This window comes from Macrobrachium rosenbergii, chromosome 54, assembly GCF_040412425.1.
Source record: "Macrobrachium rosenbergii isolate ZJJX-2024 chromosome 54, ASM4041242v1, whole genome shotgun sequence".
Lineage (NCBI taxonomy): Eukaryota > Metazoa > Arthropoda > Malacostraca > Decapoda > Palaemonidae > Macrobrachium > Macrobrachium rosenbergii.
This window is the reverse complement of record NC_089794.1, coordinates 12064149-12090102: the sequence shown is the minus strand read 5'-3', so window position 1 is coordinate 12090102 and position 25954 is coordinate 12064149. Positions and strand designations below refer to the sequence as shown.

General features: G+C 37.9%; 2 protein-coding genes across 3 annotated transcripts in view; one reads left to right on the top strand and one right to left on the bottom strand.

Moving 5' to 3' along the window:
• LOC136834746 (kin of IRRE-like protein 1) overlaps positions 1-13367 on the bottom strand; it is a 237787-nt gene extending 224420 nt beyond the window's left edge. For both annotated transcript variants that reach the window (XM_067097346.1, XM_067097347.1), the window contains exon 1: positions 12689-13367. The gene's annotated coding sequence lies outside the window, so the exon portion shown is untranslated. The remainder of the gene's footprint in view (positions 1-12688) is intronic.
• On the top strand, positions 229-25173 carry LOC136834747 (zinc finger protein 239-like). The gene is made up of 3 exons (XM_067097348.1): positions 229-367; positions 16482-16652; positions 22344-25173. Exon 3 carries the CDS (start codon positions 23120-23122, stop codon positions 24158-24160), a length of 1041 nt encoding a protein of 346 aa, XP_066953449.1. The 5' UTR covers positions 229-367; positions 16482-16652; positions 22344-23119; the 3' UTR covers positions 24161-25173.
• The last annotated feature ends 781 nt before the right edge of the window (positions 25174-25954 follow it).

Here is a 25954-nt window from a genome sequence, read left to right as displayed (position 1 = left end):
AGAAAACTTTAAACTAAAAAAGTGCAGAAAAACTTCGTATATCCGAAAAACTCGTACAGTGACGCAAGACACTAATCGAGATGTAGAATCATCTTTTTATGTGTTACCCATGCTTACTTAAACAGTTTAAAAGTTAGGTGTTATTCCTAAAACTCTCGAAAACTTTAAAAAACCCAATAATTTCCAAAACACTTCGAATTTCCAAAAATCTTGGACGAATGACGTAAGACGCTCAAATCAAGAAGAAGAATCTTCGTCAGCATCAGCTGTTCGCCAACGTAAACACGCTCCGTTGTTTACCGTTTCTGGCTTTTAAAGCAAACTTAGATTAGTGAATTATTATCGTTGCTGAAGCCTCACTTTTAAGGTAAGATGACTACTTTGTTATTTGAGATAGTAACTTACTACACTATCGTAGGCTAGCTTGGTTTAGCCGTTTTATGTCGAAAGTCTAGGCTAAGGTAAGTTAGTTTAGTGTGAAGGTAAGGACAAATGATCGTGTTTTAAAGCGACGGGATACCTGTCTAGTCTATTGTTTCCGATGTTTAGTACGCTATAACTTGGCTGGGGTGGGGGGGTCCAGCAGGGGCGAAGCCCCCTCTGCCAGGTCAAGGCACGGCGCCCTAAGGGAGGTTAGGAAGGTAAGGTCTGGCTAAGCCAGGGCATGGCATTCTAGGAAGGGTTAGGTTTGTTTTCGTCTGCGGAACCAGTTCCCATCGTTCTACACTCGTCCCTTTTACTGTTTCTTATGTTCAATTTGATATTATTTGGAATGAATCTTACCAACTGTTAAAGTTAGCTTTATCTTCGGGCCATTAGGTGCGATCAGCATCTTAAGAAATCAAAATACGATTGGCTAATCCGCTTAGACTGTCTCTGTAATCACCTGTTCACACCAGATGGTGTTGGAATGTTTACGTTCAGGTTAGATTTCGTAATTCTATATATTTGCCTGTTTTTATCTTTTCAACTGGTTTTTTCTACACTTTTAGGGGTTCTGATGCTGGCGGTGCATCTGTTTGTTGTCGGCCAAATGGAATGTCCCTTTGCCATGCTTACTACTGGCCAGTAGGGGGTTGGGTACCCATACGTTAACAAGTTATTGCACTTGATGGAAGGGATATGAATCTGATGAGTCTTGTGAAGGTGATGGAAACCCCTTGTTGGATGGACTTCAGGGGTTAATTACAGGTTAATTACACCGAGCGCCAAAAATTAAGGGTAAATTCAATTAGCAACCAAAAACTATAGAAAAGTTAAGTTAGAAGGGCTGCTGAGCTACTATATAAGATTTCTTCATGCCATACTCTTACGGTGAATCGATGTTAGTAATATTTTGATGATTTCTGGCTAATTTTCTCCTGTACAGTATTGTGCTTGCTTTTTTGATTTTGCATTATGTCATCTACAACAAGCAGAGATCAAAACATTAGGCTGTATGGGAAAGTTTGTGGAAACCGAATGTTTCGATTTTGCAGGATGACCTTGTAGCTTATGTTAGCCTACCTGTTGAGGCAGGAGTGTGGTTTTCTTGACGTGAAGATAATGAGTGATCTGATGAGTGGATGATAATTTTGTGAAGTATCGGGAGATGCTAGGGGCTGATAGTTTACACAGACAATCAGTCAGGGCACACCAGAAGTCTACTCATTCTTTTCTTTTGTCTTCTGGTGTTGTTTCTCCTCCTCCATTAGCCTACCTGATAGCCTAGGTTAATTCCTTTCTCCTTGTGCTCCGCCTTCTTTTGCTCCCTATGTGGTTCAGGAGAAAATAATAAGTAATTGATATGAATCCTTTTATTGGTTAGAATTTTGACTAAATATATTAGGGACATGATTGCACGCTCCCAGTGTTCGACCTTGTTCGGTTTCCCCCCGTCAGAGAGGTGTCGGAGCCTTGGCATCTGTCTGTGGTGTGCCCTCTGGACTGCCCTCGCCAGTTGGTTTTCTCCTCAGACAGGGAACCAAGCGTGCAACGGGACCAAGGTCTGTACCCTTGGACACCTCTCTCAACCATTTTCCAGTTCGGGTTCGGCACCGAACTACCAAGCAAGTAGCAACTTTGGGTAAGTTGTTTGGTGCTCGCATTCACTGGCACCAATGTTGCCAGCTGTGACATCCTGAATCCGCTAAACATAGCGGTGTTTTCCACAAAGTTGGTACCACTGGCTGGCTCACGTAACATCCCTTTTGGAGAGTGATTGTAATGTATGTGAACTGGTAGAGTTAGGGATTCAGACATGTTTAGTACCAGCCCCTTGGGGATATACGTGAAACATACAATAATGATGGTAAATGCCATAAACATAATGGTAACTACCATAAACACAACAGTAAATACCACAAACACAACGTCTTACATTGTTTTGGATGTTACGGCCTAAATGACTTAAGGCCGAAACGACCAGGACCATTCTGAATCCTGTGTCTGTTGTTCTGTTATCTTTTGGAGAGTGACTGTAATGCATGTGAACTGGTAGAGTTAGGGATTCAGACGTGTTACATTTGCCTCAGTAGTTCTGAACCATGAATTTATTCTGTTATCTCTTGCAACCTCCCCACATCATCCCCGACCAGATGATAACCCTCCTCCCCTCTATCGCCTTGTATACATCACCTTGTGAAAATTATTCCTTTTCGTAATAGCTGCTCTTCTTCTGCCACGTGCTTATCTAGAGTGAGTTAGCCTAGTGATAGCACAGCTCTTGCATCTTGGTAATCGCATATTAAGTGTCATGCCGACTCTTAGACTTGTCACGGTTACATGATGACGTCATGAAGAAACCTACCCATCCCTTCCTTGCAGACAACACCACCCTTGTCAAGGTTATGTGGTGACGTTATGCAAGCGGCCTCCAGCTTCCCCATCTGTGCAGACAAACTTGTCTGTTGTCAAGGTTACACTGTAATGTCATACAGAATCCTCTCCCTTCTCCACTCAAATACCCGTTCACAACATCTGGTACTTTCTCCCAGCATTCTGTGACATTGCTGATGTTCAGTCTTATGTCACCTCTTCCACCTCAGTTCCTTCGTTTGGACTTTAGGAGTTTCAACTGTGTTTTGGTTGATTCTCCTTTAGTATTTAAGCGATGCATAGCTCGTTTTGTTCTGTATTCACTTCCTTTTGCCAAATATGAGTCCATTAACAGGGGCTCTTTAGTTTACTTCTACCTCGGCTCTTGTTAAAGCGGGTAAGAAGTTAACTCTGATTATGGTAAGGTTTGTTCTCCAAAGTAGAGCATTTGGGAAATGGATGAACAGTTGAAAGAAAAAGCTAGGTAACTGTTTAGTTTTATAGCTCTGCTCCTAACATAGCAGTGTTTTTTTTGTACTCGCAACTGTGTTTTTAGAGTGAGCTCTTAGGAACCAACCAAACTAGGTGAGGTGCCAGCTAGCTTAATCTATTCTACAGAGGTGATCTTGGAAGTGTTCCCTTTATGCTGGTTCTCGGATGCTACTGCATCTTTTCCAGTTTTGAAGCTGCTTAGATCTGGGTTAGGACTTCCATACGATATACGTTTTTTCGCCTTCCTCTGTTCAACTTGCAAGTTTCAAGTTCTTGAACCAAGGAAGTAAAGTATCCTCTTAGGTAAGGTAATTTGGCCCAATTGTGAGGCAAAAGTACCTTTGATTTTGGTATTTCGTTCTAGCACTACAACTCGATTACTGCAAGTGTAATACATGTATGTGGTTATGTTATTTTATGTATATACTGTATATGCATATACTGTATATGTGTGTACATATGTAGATACATACTGTATAAGATGATTATAAATATTACTGTAGTCTAGTCCTGAAGAGGTAGAGTTTCTTTATGATGCATCAGAGTTGTAACCTCTCCTTGTAGACCTACAACCAAGGCTATGGGAGGAATGCCTTATTCCTTTTACAACAATTGTGTAAAATCACATCAGCTAGCCCTGCTCAACCATTAGTAGCTGTTTTTAACAGTAGCCCATCATTGTCTACTTAACCCCTATGCGTGGAAGTCTTCCCTCTGGAGTTCTTGCCTCTGCAACCTTTTTTGCACAAAAGTTCCATGTAGAATTTCCCAAACCACTCTCGAGTTCTGGCTCACATTCTAAGTGGATAAATTTCACACATGTACCCATAACTGAAGTTTTGAATTCCCAGTTCATAGGCTGTGTGCAGATTTTCAGAAGTCTGGCAAAGTGTCAAGTAGAACATTTGGTAATGATGGTTCTCAGGGAAGGATACTTTGTGTTTTTGTTACATTTTCCCCCTATCAACTTCCTGATATCCTTTTCTCCACACTCTTCATACAGGAAAGTTCAGAGTTTGGAAGGGTAGATTGGACAGTTTTTATGCAACGAGGCCATCGAGCCATAGGCATTTCCTGTCTCAACAAGTTTATTCATATTACTACCTTTTTGGTGAGTCATTCAATTTGATCCTGGCGGCCTTTTGGAAAGGCAGAGGTTAAGTTCTCTCGACATGAAGGACGCGTACTCCTTCAGTCGAAGAAAAGTATTCTGTAAGTTGAAGTCTTAGCAGTATGGATTCGTCTGTGTGGGGATCAAAGTACTGCAGTTCTCTCATATTTGGACGACTGGTTTGTTTCTCACCGATTTGTTTTTTATGATGAGAATTGTTTTATGGCTAGCCTTAGGAGTAGGCTTTTTGTTCAAGGTTGACTATCTATGCTTTTCTGACCCAGTCAGTTGTTTATCTGGGGATGAAGATCAGCTATCTCTTGTAGGAGGTTTTTCCAACACAGATGGCTAAACAATTTTCTGCCTCTTTTGAGAACTATAATGGGTTGGCCTGTAGACCTCAAGAACCTTTACACTGTCCTCATTTGTCTCAAAGGCAGGTTGAGGGGCCATTTTGAGAAACATTTGATGTCAGAAAGTGGAAGTGTAAACATCCTACAGTTCTTGGCAGTTTAGAATAGTCTTATGCAAGTCTCAGTTCTTACATAAGATGACAAGGAGAGACAAATCATCAAGACATTTGTTCAGACTAACAAAGAAACTACCTTATTTACACAGAGTCCAGCAAAGTCATTTCATGACCTCATTTTGTCCTCGTAAAAAACTTTTATTGAAGACTGACTCAGCAGAAAAGGTCAAGGTCTCCAGTCAGATAGTCTCCTCTTCCAGAGGTCTGCAAGAAACTGTGGAACCTTTAGGGAAATCCAAACACCCTTCTGACCGCAACTGTGCAAAACACTACACTACCAGTTTACTGCCTTCCATCCCAGGATCCTCAGGTGTGGGCATTTGGTGCCTTCCTTCAAGAATGGTGGAATCTAGACCTTTATGCCTTTCTTCTATTGACTGTTTTGAGGAAATATTCAAGCTGTGAATTTTGCAGATCACAGGATCATTTTGATAGTGCATTCATGTCCCCTAAGGGAATGCTTCCCCTAACTTTCTTTCCTGGTAGTAGATGTTCCTCATCGTCTTCCATTCAGGAAGGATCTTTTCAGACGAGTCTTATTCAAGATGATTTCATCAAACCTCCACATACTTGACCTCACTGCATGGAGATTGTCAGTTGTCTGTTACGAGCTAATGGCATTTCTAGAATGGTCAAGGAAGCAATCCTTAAATCTAGAAAGCCCTCCACTGTTAGACTTGTGTATCAGTGATAGTGGTTACTGCTTTGATCATGTTGCTTGTCCTGAGTAATAGCCAGCACGCATTCCACTAGGTATCCTGATTTAAGCTCTACCAGTATCTCAGATACACAAAGCAGTTTTCTGTCACAGCGATCAAAGATACCACTTTACAGTGCTTTCAGTTCTGCTTCATGCTGACTGGAATATTGCTCATGATTTACAGTTTGAAAAGGTTTTCAATCTTCTGTGCTGGAAATTTCATCTTCCAATCATGATTCATGGTTAAATTTAGATGTAATTCTTCAGATGTTAAGATGACCGGAGTTAAGTCCTTTGATAAGGCGGCACTTAAAACCTTGAAGATACTTTTCTTTCAGCTCTTGTTGCGGCGAAGTTTATTAGTGAGCTTCAAGCCCTCTCTTGTATGGGGACTTTGTTTCAGTGGCAACCTCTCTCTTTTCTTTCATTGCTTACAGAAAAGACGTAGAGGTGGAAGTCTTCCCAGTTTTATTACAGTGCCTAATTTAACTGCTTTGGTAGGCAATAGAGAAGTGGCTGTCTTTATGCCCAGATTAGAACTATTAAGAGTTTATATTAGTGAGCTTGAAGCCCTTTCTTGTTTTTTGGTTTTGCTCTAGTGGCAACCTCTCTTTTCTTTCATCACTTAGAGAAAAGATTTAAAATTGAAAGCCCTCCCCAGATTTGTGACAGCTCCTAATATAACTACTTAGGTGGCAATGAAATAATGGCTGTCTTATGTCCAGTTAGAACTCTTAAGGGTTTACATGGACAGACATAACCTGTAAGAGGAGAAGTTAAGAATTTATCTGTGGTGTTAGAAGGCCAAACACTCATGTGTCCAAGATGGCTAAGTACCATAATGTCTTTATTTCATTTAAAACCTTTTTCTAGTGAAGGTTGTCTAGCAGCTCAGGGGAGATGATTTTGCCTCATTATTTGCAACTGTTCAATTTTAGTATGAGGTGTAAAGTCCTCAGTCCTGTCGATGCAGCAGGGATACTTTCTCCAGAACCAAATATGATAGTAACCTTGCTTTCTATTATATCGTTAGTTCTTAGAATATTACATTGTTAGTTCTTAGAAATCCTGCTATTGAATTTTGGGAGCATGAAGGTACACATTGGTGTATAGGAGTATACAGTATCTTCATATATGAAAGTGGTACAGTAGTTATCTTTAGTTTTGGACTGTTGGTTGTGAGCTTTCGACTCAGGCACAGGAGTCATTAGTACTCCACGAGATAAAGTAGTCCTTTTTTCACTTGTAAGGATCCTTTGACAAGTCTCGCTACAAGGGCCTTACACCCTGTTGTGGTTCCAATGTCTGCTGACAATACTTGCCATGAAGGATCACACATCAGGCAGGAATGTTGAGATGCTTTTATCTCCCCACTAAAAAAGCTTTTAGTTTGTTTGGCTGAGCACTGTTTCTCTGGCTGCTAACCCACCATCCTCATTGAATGTGGTAGCCAGCTAACTTTAAAAGTTGGTAACATTCATTCCAAATAATGATAATTTTCATAATAAAATGAATTATATGGATACTTACCTACTGTTAAAGTGGAAACCCACCCAGCCTCCCCACAAATTAGTGGGTGGTCATGAAGAAATCCTACTTGAACACAAACATTTCAGCAACATCTGGTGGGAACATGTGATTACAGAGACAGTCCTATCGGATTAGCAAATCGTATTTTGATTTCTTTTTAAATGCCGATTGCACCTAATGGCAGAAGATAAAGCTAACTTTAACAGTAGGTAGGTATCCAAATAATTAATTTTATCACAAAAATTATCATTTTACCTCATTTGATAATTAATTTTTCTACTCATTGGCTAGTGTAGTCTCACCCAATAGGCTAATTGGTTTAATGAACTGTAGGCCACCCCATGTCTAACCGTCTGCACTGTAGGCTACCCCTATTCCTGTCTGTACCTCTGGTAATTCCAAGAAAGAACTCCTCATGAAGATATTATAAACTGATTAAATTCTCTGGTTAAACAATGTAGAAAGGGTGTAAACGATGGAGCACAGGGGAGATAACTTGAAAAATCTACCGAAAAAATGTGAGAAATTTACCATCTTTCGTTTATGTTTGTATACAGAGAAGTTCTGTGTGATGCCATGTTTAGTACTAGCCCCTCAGGGACGAGCATAAAAATAAAAAATAGACAGCAAATTTATCACATTATTTTGGTGAATTTCCGGTAATTTCACCTGTACTGCATCATAGTCTATCCCCCTTTTCAGTGTTGTGCAGTAACAAAATCTCATTAATAAGCAAAATTTCCATGCGGAGCTCTTCCATAGAATTACTGAACTAGTGACGTATCCCAACCTAACCGTAGGCTATCCTTGTGTCTAATTCGCATCCTATAACCTAGCCTAACCAAACTGTAGGCTATCCTTAGGCCAATGTCCTTCTGTCTGCATCCCATAACTCAGTCTAGACTGATTTTAGGCTACCCTATGTCAAAATATTTTCACCTCATAACACAACCTAGCCTATCTGTCAGCCACCCCTATAACTAACTATCCATACCCCATAACCAAGGGTAGCTTGACCATAGGTTACCCCTATATCTAACAGTTAGGAATATAAAGAATATATGTGGAAACTTGTTTATTGACTTGGGAAGACTAAATAAGATCAACAATAATGGTTAATCATTCTTAGCAAAAGAAACATCTTCATGAATAGGCTAGGCTACCCTAGGCTACTGCTCATATCTGATCATGTTTGTGTAATGAATGTCGGTTTTTTTTCTACTTTACCACCAGTTCTTGAAATTTGATTTTTGTTTTGTTCTCAAGTTTCCCATATATGCTTAATATGAAAAGTATACTTAAATCTATTTTAACTTTACAATTACTGTGATAATTTTAGCTTTAGTGTTTCAGCATTTAAGCCTTTGGGGTTGGGACTAAACATGGTATTTACGTGAGTGGGACTGATGTTGAAGTAAATATATACCTGAATCACTTAAAACTGTAAGGGAAAATATGTAAATGGAAGGTTACTTTTAGATCTGTGGGCTAATCATGTGCAAATATAACTTAATGCCAAGTTTCCTGATAGTTTTTTATGTGATTTTGATATACTGCATTTGACATTTATTAATTTCAACAGTGCTTGGTTAACACATGACATGTCCCTTCTTTGCTAATATAACCTTACCAAGGGTGGCTCATCCTACTTTACGTTGGGCTGCTGGATCCCCTCAGCCTATCTGGATATAGGGGATTGTAAGTTGTAGAGAAACAGAGGGATATATCCTAACCTAACCTTGGATACCATTACTTCTGATTAGGTGTGAAGGTGGTTGTAAAACAGAAGACATTTAGTTACATAGTCTGGTTTTTCCATCCTTTTTATAGTCTGGTTTTTCCATCCTTTTTGCCCTTACTCTCCTTCCTCCCCCCCTCCAAGGAATAGGGAAGCCCCAGCCCTCATTCTGTTTTTCTAACCTGACCATGGGTCGTAAGACAATGTTAGTCAATTTTCCTATTGTAGTCCTGTGTTTTTAGACCTTAAGATTTTGCAGTTAATCAAACATTTTGAGATAATATGAAAGCTGCATTAATCAAAATTGCATCAAGAACTATTTGAATAATTATATTTTGCATTTAAAATAACTTCATTAGTAGTAGTCTAGGCTAACTGCAGGTTTCAAAACCATTACACATCCAAATGTATGGTTCTCACCAGAATATGCTTCAGTGTTTTCTGCATTTTGACAAATTTCTGAGTCGTAGGTTTATACACACATCTCAAGAAAAAACTAAGTTAATCTCTAGAAATGTTTAAAGTATAACCTTTTGATGTACTGTTAAAGAGGCCTCAGTCAAACAACAATAGAAATGTTTAAAGTATAACCTTTTGATGTACTGTTAAAGAGACCTCAGTCAAACATGGCTGTGTCATGCAAACAAAACCAATTGGAACTCTTTGGAATGAATCTTACGTAGTGTTAAAATTAGCTTATATCTTCACGCCATTAGGCATGATCGGCATACAAAAAAAAAAAAAATGTTGCTTGACTAACCTGCTAGGAATCTCTGTAATCACCTGTTTCCCACCAGCTGGCACTGGAATGTTTATGTTCTTGTCAAAATTCTTCATGCTGTGTCATTATGCAGATGGTGTGAATTGGCATTAGTAATAATTTTGATGATTTCTGACTGATATTTTCCTGTACAGTATTGTGTTTGTTTTCTGTTTTTGCATTATGTCATCTACAACAAGCAGAGATGAAAGCATTATGCTGTATGGGAGAGTTTGTGGAAACCGAATGTTTCGGCTTTGCAGGATAACCATGTAGCCTATGTTAGCCTAGCTGTTGAGGCACGAGTGTGGTTGCATTGATGTGAAGATGAGTGATCTGATGAGAGGATGAAAATTTTGTTCAGTATCAGGAGATGCTAGAGGCCTATAGTTTATGTAGACAATTAGTTAGGGCACACCAGAAGCTTACACAGTCTTTTCCTTTTGTCTTCCAGTGTTGTTTCTCTTCCTTCATTCACCAACCTGATAGCCTAGGTTGATTCTCTCTATCTCCTTCTGCTCTGCCTTCTTTTGCTCCCTATGTGGTTCAGGAGAAAAAATACATAACTGATATATATTCTTTTATTATGGCTAGAAATTTGACCGTGTATATTAGGGCGAAGATCCCCCCCCCCCATAGTGATTGACCTGTTTCGGGTTTCCCCACGAGAGAGAAGGTTTCCGAGCCTTGCCGTCTGCTTGTAGCCCACCCTCTCTGGATTGTCCTGGGTCCGTTGGTCTTCTCCATCTCCATGGACGGGGAACCAAGGCATGGCTCGGGACCAGGGTTTGTGCCCTTCGCCACCTCTCTCAGCTGGCTCTCGGTTCGGGTTTGGTGCGTTCTCCAGATGAGTTGTTCAGTAGTTTGGCGCTCATGCTCATTGGCTCACGTGTTGTCCATTTTGGGGAGAGTGATACTGATGTGTGTGAACCGTAGAGTTATTTAGGGATACTAAAAGTTAAGTATACCTTAGTTTTATCAGACCACTGAGCTGATTAACAGCTCTCCTAGGGCTGGCCCGAAGGATTAGACTTATTTTACGTGGCTAAGAACCAATTGGTTACTTAGCAACGGGACCTGCAGCTTATTGTGGAATCCGAACCACGTTATAGCGAGAAATTAATTTCTATCACCAGAAATAAATTCCTCTAACTCTTCATCAGCCAGCCGGGGAACTGAACTCCAGCCCATCGAGTGACAGTCCGCAGCTCTACCGACTCGCCCAACGAAGAGTCTTATTTAGGGATACAGACATATTACGTTTGCCTCAGAAGTTCTGAGCCGTGTGTGCTTAGGTTTAGTGGGGGTGTTTCAGTTAAGTGGCGGTGTGTGTTTAGGTTTAGTGGGTGTGTTTATGTTTAGAGGGGGGATGTGTTTAGGTTTAGTAGGGGTTGTGTTTTGATTTACGGCATGTTCAGCTTTAGTAGGGAGCATGTGTTTAGGTTTAATTGGGGGTGCATTTAGTTTTAATGAAGGGTGTGTTTAGGTTTTAGTGAGGGGTGTGTTCAGGTTTAGTGGGGGTGCACTTAGGTTTAGTGAGGGGTGTGTTTAGGTTTAGTGAGGGGTGTGTTTTGGTTTTGTGGGTGGTCTATGCTTAGGTTTAGTGAAAGGTGCATTTAGGTTTAGTGGGAAAGGTATTTATGTTTAGTGGAGGATGCGTTTAGATTTGGTGGACAGTTTGTTCAGGTTTAGTGGGGTGTGTTCTGATTTAGTGGAGGTGTGTTTAGGTTTGGTGGGCGTGTGTTTAGGTTTGGTGGGGGGAATGTGTTTAGGTTTAGTGGGGGTGTGCTTAGCTTTAATGTGTCTTTCAGTTAAGTGGGGGTGTGTTCTTATTTAGGGGGTGTTTAGGTTTAGTAGGGGGTGTGTTTCAGATTAGTGGGGGATGTTTTAGCTTAGCGGGGAAGTGTTAATCAAAACCACACCACATGTTACTTCCTATGCAAGGTGAATGATCAACTGCCATTCAAAGTATTCCCCCCAGCAGCCCCGGATTGGTCAGCTAGTATATATATGTGTATATATATATTTTATCATTTTGACATTCTCTCTCTCTCTCTCTCTCTCTCTCTCTCTCTCTCTCTCTCTATATATATATATATATATATATATATATATATATATATATATATATATATATATATATATATATACATATATATATATATATATATACATATATATATATATATATATATATATATATATATATATATATATATATATATATATATATATATATATATATATATATATATATATATATAAACTATCATTTCTAAATTCTTAACCATCTGTAAAAGAAGGTTTATTTATACACAAGAAAATTCTCTCTCTCATATAAAATAATCCCCTTCTTTTACCAAACAAATAACCGGCTTTTTCCTAGACATGAAAACAATTCTGATAAAATTTTGCCTTCACTCGCTTTCGTGTTGGTTAGCATTTTCTCTTTGTAGTTACTCTCAACAAACATACAGTAGGTCTAGGCCTAATTGCAATTGTGTCACTCTTAACCGGTGAACATGGTTTATTTGCATTAGGAATCGAATGGAAGGTTTTATTTGCATTAGGAATCGAATGGAAGGTATTACATACTGTCTATGCTCTTCAGTTGCTAGAATTATCCTTATAAACCTATGGTTCATTCAGTTATGCTAAACGCTCTCCTCTCAGTTTCTCTCTCTCTCTCATGTCTCTCGAAAATAACTGTTCCCTTCCTTTGCCGGACAAAGAATAGGCGATTTCATGCACATGGGAACAATTTCATTAAATGCTCGTGTCTCTGTCTCTCTCTCGTGTTGACTAGTATATCCCACTTTGCAGTTATTCGTAACTACATTTAGGTCTAGGTCTAATTTCAGTCTATCACTCTTAACCAGTAAAATATGGTTTACTTGCATTAGAAATCGAACGGAAGCTATATGTATGAACTTTGATAACAGTATTCATATAAGCATATAGTTCATATATTTATCTACAATTTTAAATGTAACCGGTAGACTAAACCAAACTAGAGTCAAGATGTTAAATACCTTTTATCAGCAGTGGCACACAGTCATGCAGAGGTCAACCTTGGTTCAGTATGGCATCATCCTTCAATTTTCTTGCAATTTGCAGGACAGTAGTCAAGCAATTCATGCCTGCGGATTCTTGCACAATTACTTTGTTGAAAGTGAACCGAGAACACATTTGCTTTTTTGGTGTTTGTATAGTCACTTCTGCAGATGTTCACCTACTTCCTACAAATTTAGGGATCTTTAGGGAAACGGTAAAAGCTAACCTTTTCACTTCGAACATTGCCCTTTTCTGTGTTACAGCATCCATAAATAGCACATTTCATCATGGCAATATTACTAAATTCCAAAACCCTCAAGAATTGTCACAAGTTCGTGAACACCGATCCGTGACACGTGCTCATGGGGTTAGTTACTGGACTGTGACTGGATTGCTCAGCTGGGGCTACCGATGAGGGCACCTTGTGACGTCATGCGCGGCAGAGTTGAAAAGTCTACTTCTGAGCAATGCACCCTATCTTCTTACATCTTGCACCCGGTATCGTCCTCTTATTCAGTTTTCCCCTGTCGTATTCATCACCTCATGACAATTATTCCTTTTCGTAGTAGCAAATGTTGTGCAGACGTCACCGACTGTCGTCACGGTTACGTGGTGACGTCATGCATGAACCCTCTTCCTTCCCCACCCAGACACCCGATAATTCCGTTCAGTGCTTACTACTGGCATCATCGGCATTCCGTGACGTCAGTGCTGACGTTCCCTGGTCAACCGTGATTTGGTTGATTCTTCTATGGTATTTAAGCGGTGCGTAGCTCGCGTTGTTCCGTTTTCACTCCCTTTCGCCGGAGATGAATCCGTTAACCGGCGCTCTTCAGTTCACTTCTACCCGGCTCCTGTTAAATACATAGAACGTCAGTAACATGGAGCACTAAACTGTAGAGACGAACGCTACGGCAACTTTGCTTTTTTCCCCTCTTGTTTGATTGTTATAAGAATGTGTTATTTTTATTGGTAAATTAACCATCACTAAAATATATTTCGAAATTTTTCTTTTCTGCGTTTTATTGTAGTTTATTGTACTTGAAGTACAGAATTTTGCACTCTAATCCGTATAATCTCAAAGATTTATTATTATTATTATTATTATTATTATTATTATTATTATTATTACTCGACCCAATTTCACAGAGAAAAATTACCGTACTAAAACAGGTTGACCTAAGCACTCCAGCCATTGTGGTCAAGGCCTAATCATCTACTCTTGGATCTAAGTAAAGGCTAGCATAAGTGGTTCCTGTAAATTACAGGACTTTCTTTGCATATAGTCACTAAACACACATTTACTATACACCCTCAATAACACTGAACACTCACTGAATACTCGACATCACTAGGCACTCACTATACACTGAACGCTCACTAAACACTCATAAAATACTAAACACTCACTAAATACTCACTATACCTTAAACTCTCACGAAACATTCACTAAGCACTCACTGTACACTCACTTAATCCTAAACATTCATTAAACACAAAACACTACTGAACAATCACTAAGCACTCACTATATACTCACTTAACCCTAAACATTCATTAAAGACTAAACATTCACTAAGCACTCACTATACACTAAACATTCACTAAGTACTCACTGTACACTAAACATTCACCAAACATTCACTTTACACTAAACACACACTAAACCCCAAACACTCATTAAACACTAAATACTCACTAAACCCTAAATGCTCTTTAACCTCCTAAACAGTCATTAAACAATAAACAGTCACCGAACATTCATAAATGACTCATTAGGCACTCACTAAATACTTACACACTAAACATTCACAAAATATTCACGAAACCCTAAACACTCTCCAAACATTCACTGAATACTTACACACTAAACATTTACTTAACCCTAAACACTCACTAAACATTCATCAAACGCTTACTCATAAACCCTAAACACTTACTAATTAATCACTAGACATTCACTAAACCCTAAACACTCAATAAACATTCACTAAACACTTATTCATTAAACATTCAGGATAGAAAAAATTCACAATTGCACTAAGCCCTTGTTCAATTTGCACAATTACCAGACCTTTCTCCCAGTGTTTGAGTCTCCGTCTGGCCAGTGAAGAATTAGAGGAATTTATTTCTGGTGATAGAAATTCATTTCTCGTCACAATGTGGTTCGGATTCCACAATAAGCTGTAGGTCCTGTTGCTAGGTAACCAATTGGTTCTCAGCCACATAAAATAAGTCTAATCCTTCAGGCCAGCCCTAGGAGAGCTGTTAATCAGCTCAGTGGTCTGGTTAAACTAAGATATACTTAACCAGACCTTTCAAGATGGCCGCAAGGCTCTGCAGTGCTGCCCAGGTAGTACTGGTATACAGATAGCATCTCCAGACATTTACCCTCTATAGTTGTTGTCCGATACAGTTGTTCATAGCAAAACAGCAGTTTCTCGTGTGGTTGTTTATGGCTGTACGCGTTTACGCAACAACTACGACGTTAATAACTATACTTTTATCATTCTCTTTTACTTTTTTTAACTTACTTAACTAGAAGATGGAATTGATAAAGAGATGGAAGAAAAGAGGTTAGTCTATTGTAATCTGGTCTCTCAAAAAAGGAACTCACATGATACACAAGATACACAATAAAATAATTTTTTAAAGGCAAAAATTTGGGGGTTGCATGATAAGTAAGACCGTGCATTACACAAGTATAGCCTATATGGTATTTGCTAAGTGTTCAAATTTAGAATGAGTGTAAAGCCCTTAGTCATATTGTTGCTGTGGGGACGCTTTTTCCTGATCCACTTATGATAGTATCCTTACTTTCTATCTTATCATTAGTTGTTAGTAAACCCATTATTGAATTTTGGGAGCATGAAGATACACATTGATGTACTGTATAGGAGTGCACTTTCATATATGAAGGTGGTAGTTATCTTTAGTTTTGTACTGTCATTTATGGCCTTTTGACTCAGGCACAGGAGTCACCAGTACTCTACAAGATAAAGTCCGTTTTTCTCTGTAAGGATCCTCTGACAGGTCTCGCTATGAGGGCCTTACACCCTGTTGTGGTTCCAACGTCTGGTGACAGTACTTGCCATTAAGGATCACACAGCAGGCAGGAAAGTTGAGAAGCTTTTTTCCCCGCATTAAAAAGCTTTTAGATCGCATGGCTGAACTTTGTTTCTCCAGCTGCACTAACCCACCATCCTCATTGAAAGTGGTAGTCAGCTAACTTTAACAGTATGTAAGAGTCATTCCAAACAATGATAATTTTCATGATAAAATTAATTGCAGTATTTGGATACTTACCCACTGTTAAAGTGGAAACTCACCCAGTCTTCCCACATCTTAGTGGGTAGTCGTGAGGAATTCTGACAAGAACGTAAACATTCCAGCACCACCTGGTGGGAAACAGGTGATTACAGAGACAGTCCTAACTGGTTAGCCAAGCAATATTATTTTATATTTTGTATGGCAATCACAATTAATGGAGCGAAGAATATAAGCTGACTTTAACAGTAGGTAGTTATCCAGTTAATTAATTTTATCATGAAAATTAACATTTTCTATTAAACCAACGACAAGTACCTGCCAAAACATACAAAAATATAGAGATGGTTGAGCCACAAAAACATTTAAAAAACCATTCCTCGTTAGTTATGTTTGGTGTCATCATTAGCTTTTATGTAGGTTTTGATTAGCCCATACTTACTGTATATACTGTACAGAGGCCCAGAGAGCATGATTTTTGTAATGTGTGTTGTCTCTTTTTAGGTGAATTTTATGGAGCTGCTGTCATCACATCATCAGATGCAAGTCAAAGGTTCGTACTTAGTACTATATACTGCACTCTGACTTTAAAGAGTGGAGATCTTGCAGCTAACCAGAGTGAACATCTTTTGGGCTTTAGGAATCTTGAACAGCTTATGCCAAGATATTGGTCAGGTGAGCATGCAAAAATGAGTAATTTATTCCTAGATTAGTGCACCTATATTGTAAAAAGTGATGGCACATATAAACTTTTGCTTTTGCAACATACATAGGTTATGAAGTACATTACCTTTTTGGTATTTGGAAGTTCAGTCCTTCCTGACTTTAATAGTTTTAGATAAAAATTTAGGTAAAGGTAAAAATTATCCTCCACATGGATCCCATGATAAATGAAAGTAGATATTGGTAACTTATTGTAACGAAAACTAATTATTGAATAAACATTGTACATAAAGTGAACTCATAACCCCAAAATTTTGAAGCTGTGTAGATAGCAATAAGCTTTTCATGAACAGTATATGTTAGGGCACATAGCTTAAATAAATATGCAGAGAATTAGGAGGTTAAAAGGTAAGGGGCTAAGGCAGTCTGCCATCCAGATGTATAAAATTTTCTATATTATTATTGAGACATATTATTCATGTATTGTGAGACCTTGGTTATACAATGACTGGACCTTTATGTGCGTTAAGCTTCTGTATAGCCTTTTAGATATTTTTCATGTACCAAACAGTGTGCTCATTTAAACAATATAGTCGACTAGTTACATAGATTTTTCTTCCCAAGTTCATCCAATACTTACTTTCTCAGAAACCATCATATACTCCTTTATACAAATTACAAGTACTTACCATTACCATCATAGCTTCGTATATATCCTACAAGCAGTCTTACCAATGAAGAAGGCATTCTCTATAGTAATGCACTTTAGGTACTAGTGACACTCAGGTTAATTCATGTAATGCTTAGAGGATTCAAGACTTTTCTTGCTTGGAGCGCAAATTGCACATCCCTAAGCTGTTCAAGTAGTTCATATTTCATTTGCTTTCAGTATTTTTTGTGATATCTGTTTGGAAGAATTCAGTTATTCTCATTAAGAGGTAATTTTCTTTGCACTATTAAACTTCTGGAAACAAAACTTTGATGCTGTTGCATATTCACTTATGGGGTAGATCCTTACATATCAACATTTCTTTGCATATTGTTTTTCTTTTGTGAATGCAGACAGATTTGACATTTAAAGGGAGGATGGTTCTGTAGAATGTTGAGTAAATCAAAATCATATATATCAGTATTGAATCCCAAGGGAACTGGCACAAAATAACTAGGCTACACTGAAGAATGAATATCATTCTTATATAATATCTGGTACTGTACAGGTACTTTACAGCATTATATAAAATAAAAATAACTACTAATAAAAATATTATTTCACTTCTGTAGTCAGGTGCATTGATTTCATTTGCATTAAACTACTTACACTGTTAATATCACCAGTCAGATGTTTATATTTCTGCCATTTGAAATCAGAAAATAATGGTGTTTGTAGCACATCCATGCATATTTGGTAAGTGACGATGCAGAATCTCATTTTTCTAACTTCTGTGTAATATTTCCAGTTTTTATATGGTAGACAAGCATACATGCTTTGGGGTCTTTGGTAACAAGCTAATATATTTCCATCTTATATTTGATTGACAAGCATAAACGGAAATAACAGAATTGAGAATGAAATTGTTAAGATCTTGAATGGGCTAACTTTACTGTGAGCCTGTTATAGTTTATTTGACATTTTAATTTTTATTTTGAGAGTGCATAGTATGTCAGGTTTTTAATTTTTACTATGTTTTTGGTATATGTACAGTATTGTGATTTTTGTTCATTAACTACCAAGTCATTGAGCTGTATCGTTAATTTTCCACGTTTTTCCACAATAGTTTATCACAAACCAGCTACTGATTTTGTGAAATGCTAGATTAGGGTGGCTTTAGGATTAAAAGTAGAATTTCAGTATGGTAAAGAATGATACATCAAAGTACATATGTTGTGTACTCTCAACAAATGACTAACTTAGATGTTCTTCTTCTGTTTCACAATCATTATTATTGTGTATTTAGTGCAGTGACATAACACAGTTAGTTATCAATATGCACAGTATTATTATTATTATTACTATTATTATTAATATTATTATTATTATTTAGAAGATGAACCCTATTCATATGGAACGAGCCCACAGGGGCCATTGACATAAAATTCAAAAGAAATAACAGAAGGTAAAGGGAAATACAGTACAGGAAGAGGAGATCAGTTATTAGAAAAACAGATAAATGAACAAATTAATAAAAAAATAAATACAAACGTAAGTAAATTATTAAAATACAAGGAGAATTGTATTAGGGTAGTACTGTGTGCATTGCATCTTCGTTTGAACTTCTGAAGCTCCAAATGCACGACATCCTCGGAAGCTGTTCAACAGTCCAATGGTGTGAGGAATAAAAGGACCTCTGGAACTGAGAGATTGACAGCAAGGCACATTTACTTCATACTGTTGCTGCTGTTCAGTGAATCTGATTGCTCTCGGCAGGAAAAGGGGATCAGGGATCTATTGTGAATGTGAAATGTCTCTGTTAAAATACTTCTTATGAAAAAGTGACAAACAAGAGGCCATCCGTTGATGGTCCAAGTCATATCTGCTGATATTAAGAAACAGAAACCTACCACCACGAACCACTACAGTATATCTAAAACAGATAAATCTCTGGCAGACATCCACAATGTAGAACATTATTCTAGTAAAGGAAGGACAAATGACCTAGAACAAGTTGCATTGATTTTATTGCTGTTAGAAATATGAAGCCTAACAAACAATATCTAACTTTTGTGCAGCATTTACTGAAATTTTCATTAGATGTTTCTTAAAAGTAAGATGTGAGTCAAAAGTTACACCTAGAATAATTAAAGCTACCAACTCATTCAGCAGAATCCCATCCACCTGAAGAGGAGGATGAGGTGGAAAATCTGTATGAGATTTGCTAATCAATAGTTTTTTCACTTTACTGGAGTTCAGCCTCGTACTCCACTGACTACACCATGCACTGATTTGGTCCATGTCCCGATTGAGGCTAAGATAGCTTCATTTCCCATAAGTGGAGACTTGACTACAGCACAAGTGTTGCATCATCACCATAGTGAACAATCTTGTTTTCCAGGCCAACAACCTTATCACTTGTATACACTAAAAATAACAGTGGACCAAGAACAACACCCTTTTTGAAAAAACAGAGTGAACAAAAAGGAGGAAAATTGCATAAGTGTACCCCCAAGTAAGTGAACTCAAACCCAAGACCATGGAAGGCCACAGTACAAAATCTTCTCTTAGAAGGTTTGCCCACCAAGGTTAAAGGGTCCCTTCTACCCGTTGGTTTGATTTCATAATGTCCTTCTCCTAAAGAGTTGCCTGCCAAGGCTAAAGAGTCTCTTCTATCCAAACTTGTGTAGGCAGGGGTGTCACACTGTGAAGTGAATGTTGCTAAGAATAGCTGCATTAACCCACTGCATCATGAATTGCCTACAAAGAGCTGACATAAACGTCTTTGTTGCTCTTAAGTGTCATAATTTTAGTAAACCAAGGTGTTTTCCAATATGTGTTGTATACTGTTAATGAGTTTGTTGTTAATATGTGCAGCAGATGTATTATCCATTAAAAATGTTTTGAAATGTTATATTTATGATTATAATTGTGTTTAGTATATCAGTGAATATACCTTATTCCATTTAGGTTCTTCATAGGGAAAAATTGTGCCTTATTTTTTACTTCATCTCCATTCACTGAAGAGATACCCTTGACTTTATTGTATAATGCTTTACTGTAAGTACAGTGCTGTGCAGATTTAATTATTATAATATTTTATATTATTTTTGTTTGTTACATACAGTTATGAACATCTATAAGGACAGTACAGTTTTGTATCAGTGACATCAAGGTTTAAAAAGCAAAAATTGTTGTATGGTACAGTATAGTAACTATTATTATTACTAATGTAATGTACAGTATATACATGTACCCTGTAAAGCATACTCTTACAATTGTACCATACATACATGTGCTGTATGCATATATAAACAATTATCAAACTTGTAAGTTATTTTCATAGTTGTTGTACTCTGTTCCTTATTCATGCAGTTTCCTATTCTCTTGATTCACCCTGCTTCATCCATTATTTTTTTACCATTAGTTTAAATGTATTTTCTCTCTCTCTCTCTCTCTCTCTCTCTCTCTCTCTCTCTCTCTCTCTCTCTCTCTCTCTCTCTCTCTCTCTCTCTCTCTCTCTCTCTCTCTTGGTGTTCATTCATTACTTAGTTGCACTTGGTAAGAAGGAATGGTTTTTACCTTTGGTCTATTCCAAGCTTCTAGGCCTCAGGGTATGGATGGGAGGAAGGGGAAAACATGGAGGATGGGGGGAAGATAGTCTTTTTCATGGCCCCATTCTCAGAAGTAGGGATGACATTATTTTTGTTTTTGTTTTGGTCTCTGTAAATATGTGATTTTCTTTGTTCTGTTCTTGTATTAATTTTGTTTAGTTTTTATATGTAGGTTTTGGGGGTGATTCTCTCTCTCTCTCTCTCTCTCTCTCTCTCTCTCTCTCTCTCTCTCTCTCTCTCTCTCTCTCTCTCTCTCTCTCTCTCCATGCTGGAGATGTGTGTTGCTGTACATCTGGATTTAGATAATAGGGTTTATTACAGGTGATCATAATCCACATTATGACTCCATTGTTACCTGTCATCTTGCAGGCTTTTTATTAGAAACAGAATAAGAGTATCTCAAAAATTCACATAAAGCAACTAACAAAACATTTTAAAAATAAAAAAAAGTATGCCAAAGGGTGAGGAGAGTCAGGATGTATAACAGGGAAGGAAGTGGTTAAAGAAAGTTGGCCAGTAGGGAGAGGTTTGAAGGGCACTCAAATTGTCTGGCTAGCACTTCACTTCCCCTCCAACATTGAAGCTTGAGGGCTGCAGGTATTTAGCTCGACAACTTCTCCCCTCGACACTTTGAGAGTGGATTTTCTGCTTTTAGAAGTAGCTTCATAGCATGGAAATGGCATCCCTGTAATTGATGCTGAATCCAAATCTGATGCTGGCATTGGTTATGGGGCAGTTATTCAGGGTTATATATTATTTTTGTGGTCCTGAAGAGGATTTTGGTCCATGATAATGAAAACATTACTTGTCATAATACATATAATGAGCTGCAGGCTTTGAGTTTTAATTTTAAACTGGTTGATGTGAAACATCTGAGTGAGTGTATTTACTATATTGCAAAGGGCAGGTAGTTAATTTTGGTTGGTTACCATATCACATATAGGTGGCTGGAAATGAAAGTGTTAATAATTTAGAAAAGAATGCCATTTTGCATGACACAAGGATTCTTATGAGAGAGATTTAGCTGCTTTATGGGAGACCGGTAGGTAGTGATTATAAGATATCAAAGATTTCCAGGTTGACTAATATGGAGGTATATACTAAGATTCCAAGGAGTTAGGAGAAGTAAGTAAGTATAGCTTAGTTTTACCAGACCACTGAGCTGATTAACAGCTCTCCTAGGGCTGGCCCGAAAGGGCTTTGGTGTTAGGAGAATCTTCTTTGCCATCTGATAAGGGCCTCTTACAATTACAGTATTATTTTATGGCTGGTTGGTTGGGGTTATGCATACCACTTGTCAAACAGCAGTTTCCAATGAATTTCATACACTTGTTCATTGAAAACTTATTAATCAAACATTTTCATATTTCATTTATTCATGTTTTGCATAGAGGCACTGAAATCATACCACTAATGTTGTATTGCATTTTCTCATTTCAGACCTTTCCTCTCTCTCCAAAAAAGGGGAGTCATCCCATTCTGACACCAAGAGTATGGGTATTACTCTACTGAATTTTTTGCTTTTTTAAGATAATATTATTGTTATGAAGGTTTATTTATGGTTTAGTTTGATTACACGTTAACACTGACTACTGAATTATCAAAAGCTGTGAACTGTAGTACAATTATTCTCCAACTTCCTTAATGAAGTTTGGTTCTCAGATATGTCACATTCAGCTTGTTGAGTGTAGTGAAGTTGCTTTTCTAGTGAATAGTTTATTTTACCCCTTTTTTGCACCGATTGTGTTTGAGGAATGGATCAGTTTCAAATCAGTCTTTAATATATTTTTCTGTTTTACAAAGTTTACCACAAAATTAAATGAAAGTTTTATCAGTTATTTTGTGTCATTCTTGTAAACAAGCATGTCCTGAGGGAAAAAATATTACATGCGAATATTTTCTGTGTGACTCTGTTCATGTGAACGACTTTGAAAAATTGCATGGTGCTGTAACCTTCTCATAAACAGTATTTTGTTAATGTAGTAGACTTTCACGTAGAAGAAATGATACATGTAACACCCTCACTTTTAAGAAAATCAGAGCTATGTATTTAATAGGAAGCAACACACTGGTTTATGTTGTAGATACCCTGTTTTATATCCCAGACCATGAGCTGTAAAAGTTGACGGGTCTTTTTTACTGAAATTTAAATTTTGATCTTGAAGTGTGCTGAAGTTTATAATAAGGCTACAGTTTCTAAGGACAGAACAGCAGAAATGAATCCTGAACTTCCTGAAAAAGTTCATGTGAAAAATGAAAACCTTCATGTAAAAAGTGAAAAAGTTGACATAGAAAATGAAGAACTTCATGAGAAAAGTGAAGCTGAAGATACTGTATTCATTTTTCCTATCAAAACTGAAGTGAAAACAGAAGTGGAGGACTTTGAAGATCCGTTATCTGTCTCTGAGCTCAATCGGGAATTTAGTGCTGAAACAGAAGATCCGTTAACAGTTTCTCCAGCCAGTCATGATGGCTGTAGTGCAACCAGTGATGATATATCTGTGCCTTTTGATCCCATCGAGATAGTCAAGACTGAGACGGAAATATGTGAGGACAATGAAGATCCAGAGGGATACGAGGAAAATGAAGGGGAAGTGGAATATTCATGTATAATTGATAAAGAAGATAGTAACATTATAGGGAATCCTGTTATAATTCAAACAGAGGAGGAACAGTTAATAAGCAGTGAATGGGAAAGAGCAATCCTGAAAAGTAACATAAAAGCAGACCCTAACATTTGCACTGGGAAGAAGCCGCTGACTTGTTTAATTTGTGGGAAAACATTTGGCAGGAAATCTCATCTCAAAGACCACATTATATGTCATACTGGGGAGAAACCATTCAGATGTAGTGAATGTGGAAAAGGATTTTCTCAGAAAGGTCATCTCACTGTTCATATGAACAGTCATACGGGACAGAGGCCACATAAATGCCCTGAATGTGGAAGAGCGTTTTCTCAGAAAGGTCACCTCACAGTTCATATGAATTGTCATACGGGAGCAAAGCCATTCAAGTGTAATGAGTGTGGGAAAGCGTATTCACACAAGAATAATTTCTTAAGTCACATGATTATTCACACTGGGGAGGAACCATTCAGATGCGGTGAATGTGGGAAAGCATTTTATGCGAGAAGCAAACTCTTGAGGCACATGAACACTCACACTGGAGAGAAACCATACAAGTGCAGTAAATGCCCGAAAGGATATGCTGACAAACGTGACCTCACAAAACACATGACAAGCCACAATGGAGAATAGCCACTTGTCATCAGTGATTGTAGGACAGTATTTAAAATAAAAGTGCCCTTACAAGTTTTGTGCATGGCCACAAGGGACAAAGCCTAGATGCTGCAAATTTAGGAAAGTATGTTCTCAGGAAAGTAAGAGTCATGTCATATGAAAAATCCATTGAGGAACCCACTCTGATACAGTGAATGTGGGAAAGTGGTTTCCTTGCAAAAATTATTCACAAGTCATATGATTAGTGGTAGTCAGTCTGGAGAGAAACCACAGGAAGTGAAGGAAAGCAATTCTTAGAAAGAACTTTAAAAGCACATGACTTACTAAGGTTGGAGGCCATTCATCTGCACTTTCCTGCAAGCCACACAAAAAAGAAGCCATTCACTTGTGATTATGAAAAGTGATTTTTTGACAAATTAACTGATGTAGATGATAGTGGAATTCATCTGTGGGCAAAGTAGTTCTTTTACTGGTAGTCTGGAAGATCATGTTGTAAAGCAGGAACTTTCTGAACAGAATACAGCAGTGTTCCATGGCACTGAATATTCAGCAGCATTTTCCAAAAGGGTACCTCTTAAAATGTTGGAATTTATTCAAAGTAAAAGTTATCTCCCAGAGGGGCTTTTTCTAAGAAACTAAGTAAAAAGGGCTGAAAATTGTATAACATTGACAGTGTTATACTAGATAGTGAAATTCATCCCACATATAATGTAAAAAGTATTATGTGCAAAGAGGATCATAGTAAAGGACTTCAATTTTAAGTGAGACTGAAGTCAGAACCCTAGAAAAATTTGAATGTTTAAAAAAAATCTTTCTGAGGCAGAAACCATTATTTTAAAAATAATGTTACTGGCCTTATTTATCTAGACCGAGTCCAGAATCCGAGTTTCCATAAAAACAAATGAAAATTTATAATCATGCAGTGATGATAAAGAAGTGACAATTGCAAAATTAATATCTGCATCTACAACACCAAAAATTATCACCTCCCTCAAGGAAGGTCTGTTATTTGACTGCTTTGTTTGTTTGTTTGTTAACAAGATTGTGCAAAATGTTATGTGCAGAATTTTTTAGAAATTGAAGGAAAGTGAAGCCTTGGGATTGTCACCCAAATGATTAGATTTATGAAGAGACAAAACTGTAACTTTTTGGGAGAAGGGAGCTTTTTGAGAGGTGGATTAAACTAGTAATGACCATCGAGATTTTTGCAAAATACTACCAGGGAGGCTTTGGTCCTGGCATGCTTTGCTTGCTTGTGTTTTGTTCAAGTTTGCAATTATGAGTTTTGTACATATAACTTAACTGGTAATTATATATATAGCTGTAGTCTCTGACGTCACGGCAGAAAATTGAAAATCGCGGCAGCGCTGATGAATGGTCACGTGATACCCCTTCCCACCGCCCTCTACAGGTGAGTGAGAGGAACCATAACCCAAACTCTTCACATGTTTCTGCCGTGTGGTACCGGTAAGCCGGTGCAGCTTAGCAGAGAATTATCGCTGATTCTTTCGTTGGACATTGTTGGTGGTGTACAATTGTTTGATTTGAATCTTTGGCAGACATTGTTTGTACTTAGCTTTTTTTTCATCCCCGCTTCCTTATTTAGCATTATGTCGGACACTGGTCCTCGGTGTATAGGTTTTGTAGCAAGGGCTGCAAAAACTAGATTAGGAAAATTACCATTGACCCTCATTCTCTGTGTTCGGGTGTAGAGGACAGGTTTTTTGGTATCGTTAACCTGTGAAGAATGTAAAAATTTGTCAGGGAAGAATGGAAGATTTTAAATGCTTATCTGAGAAGGCTTCAAAAGAG

Excerpts from the sequence above, each read along its gene's own strand:
- LOC136834747 (XM_067097348.1), top strand. The coding sequence starts at position 23,120 with ATGAATCCTGAACTTCCTGAAAAAGTTCATGTGAAAAATGAAAACCTT.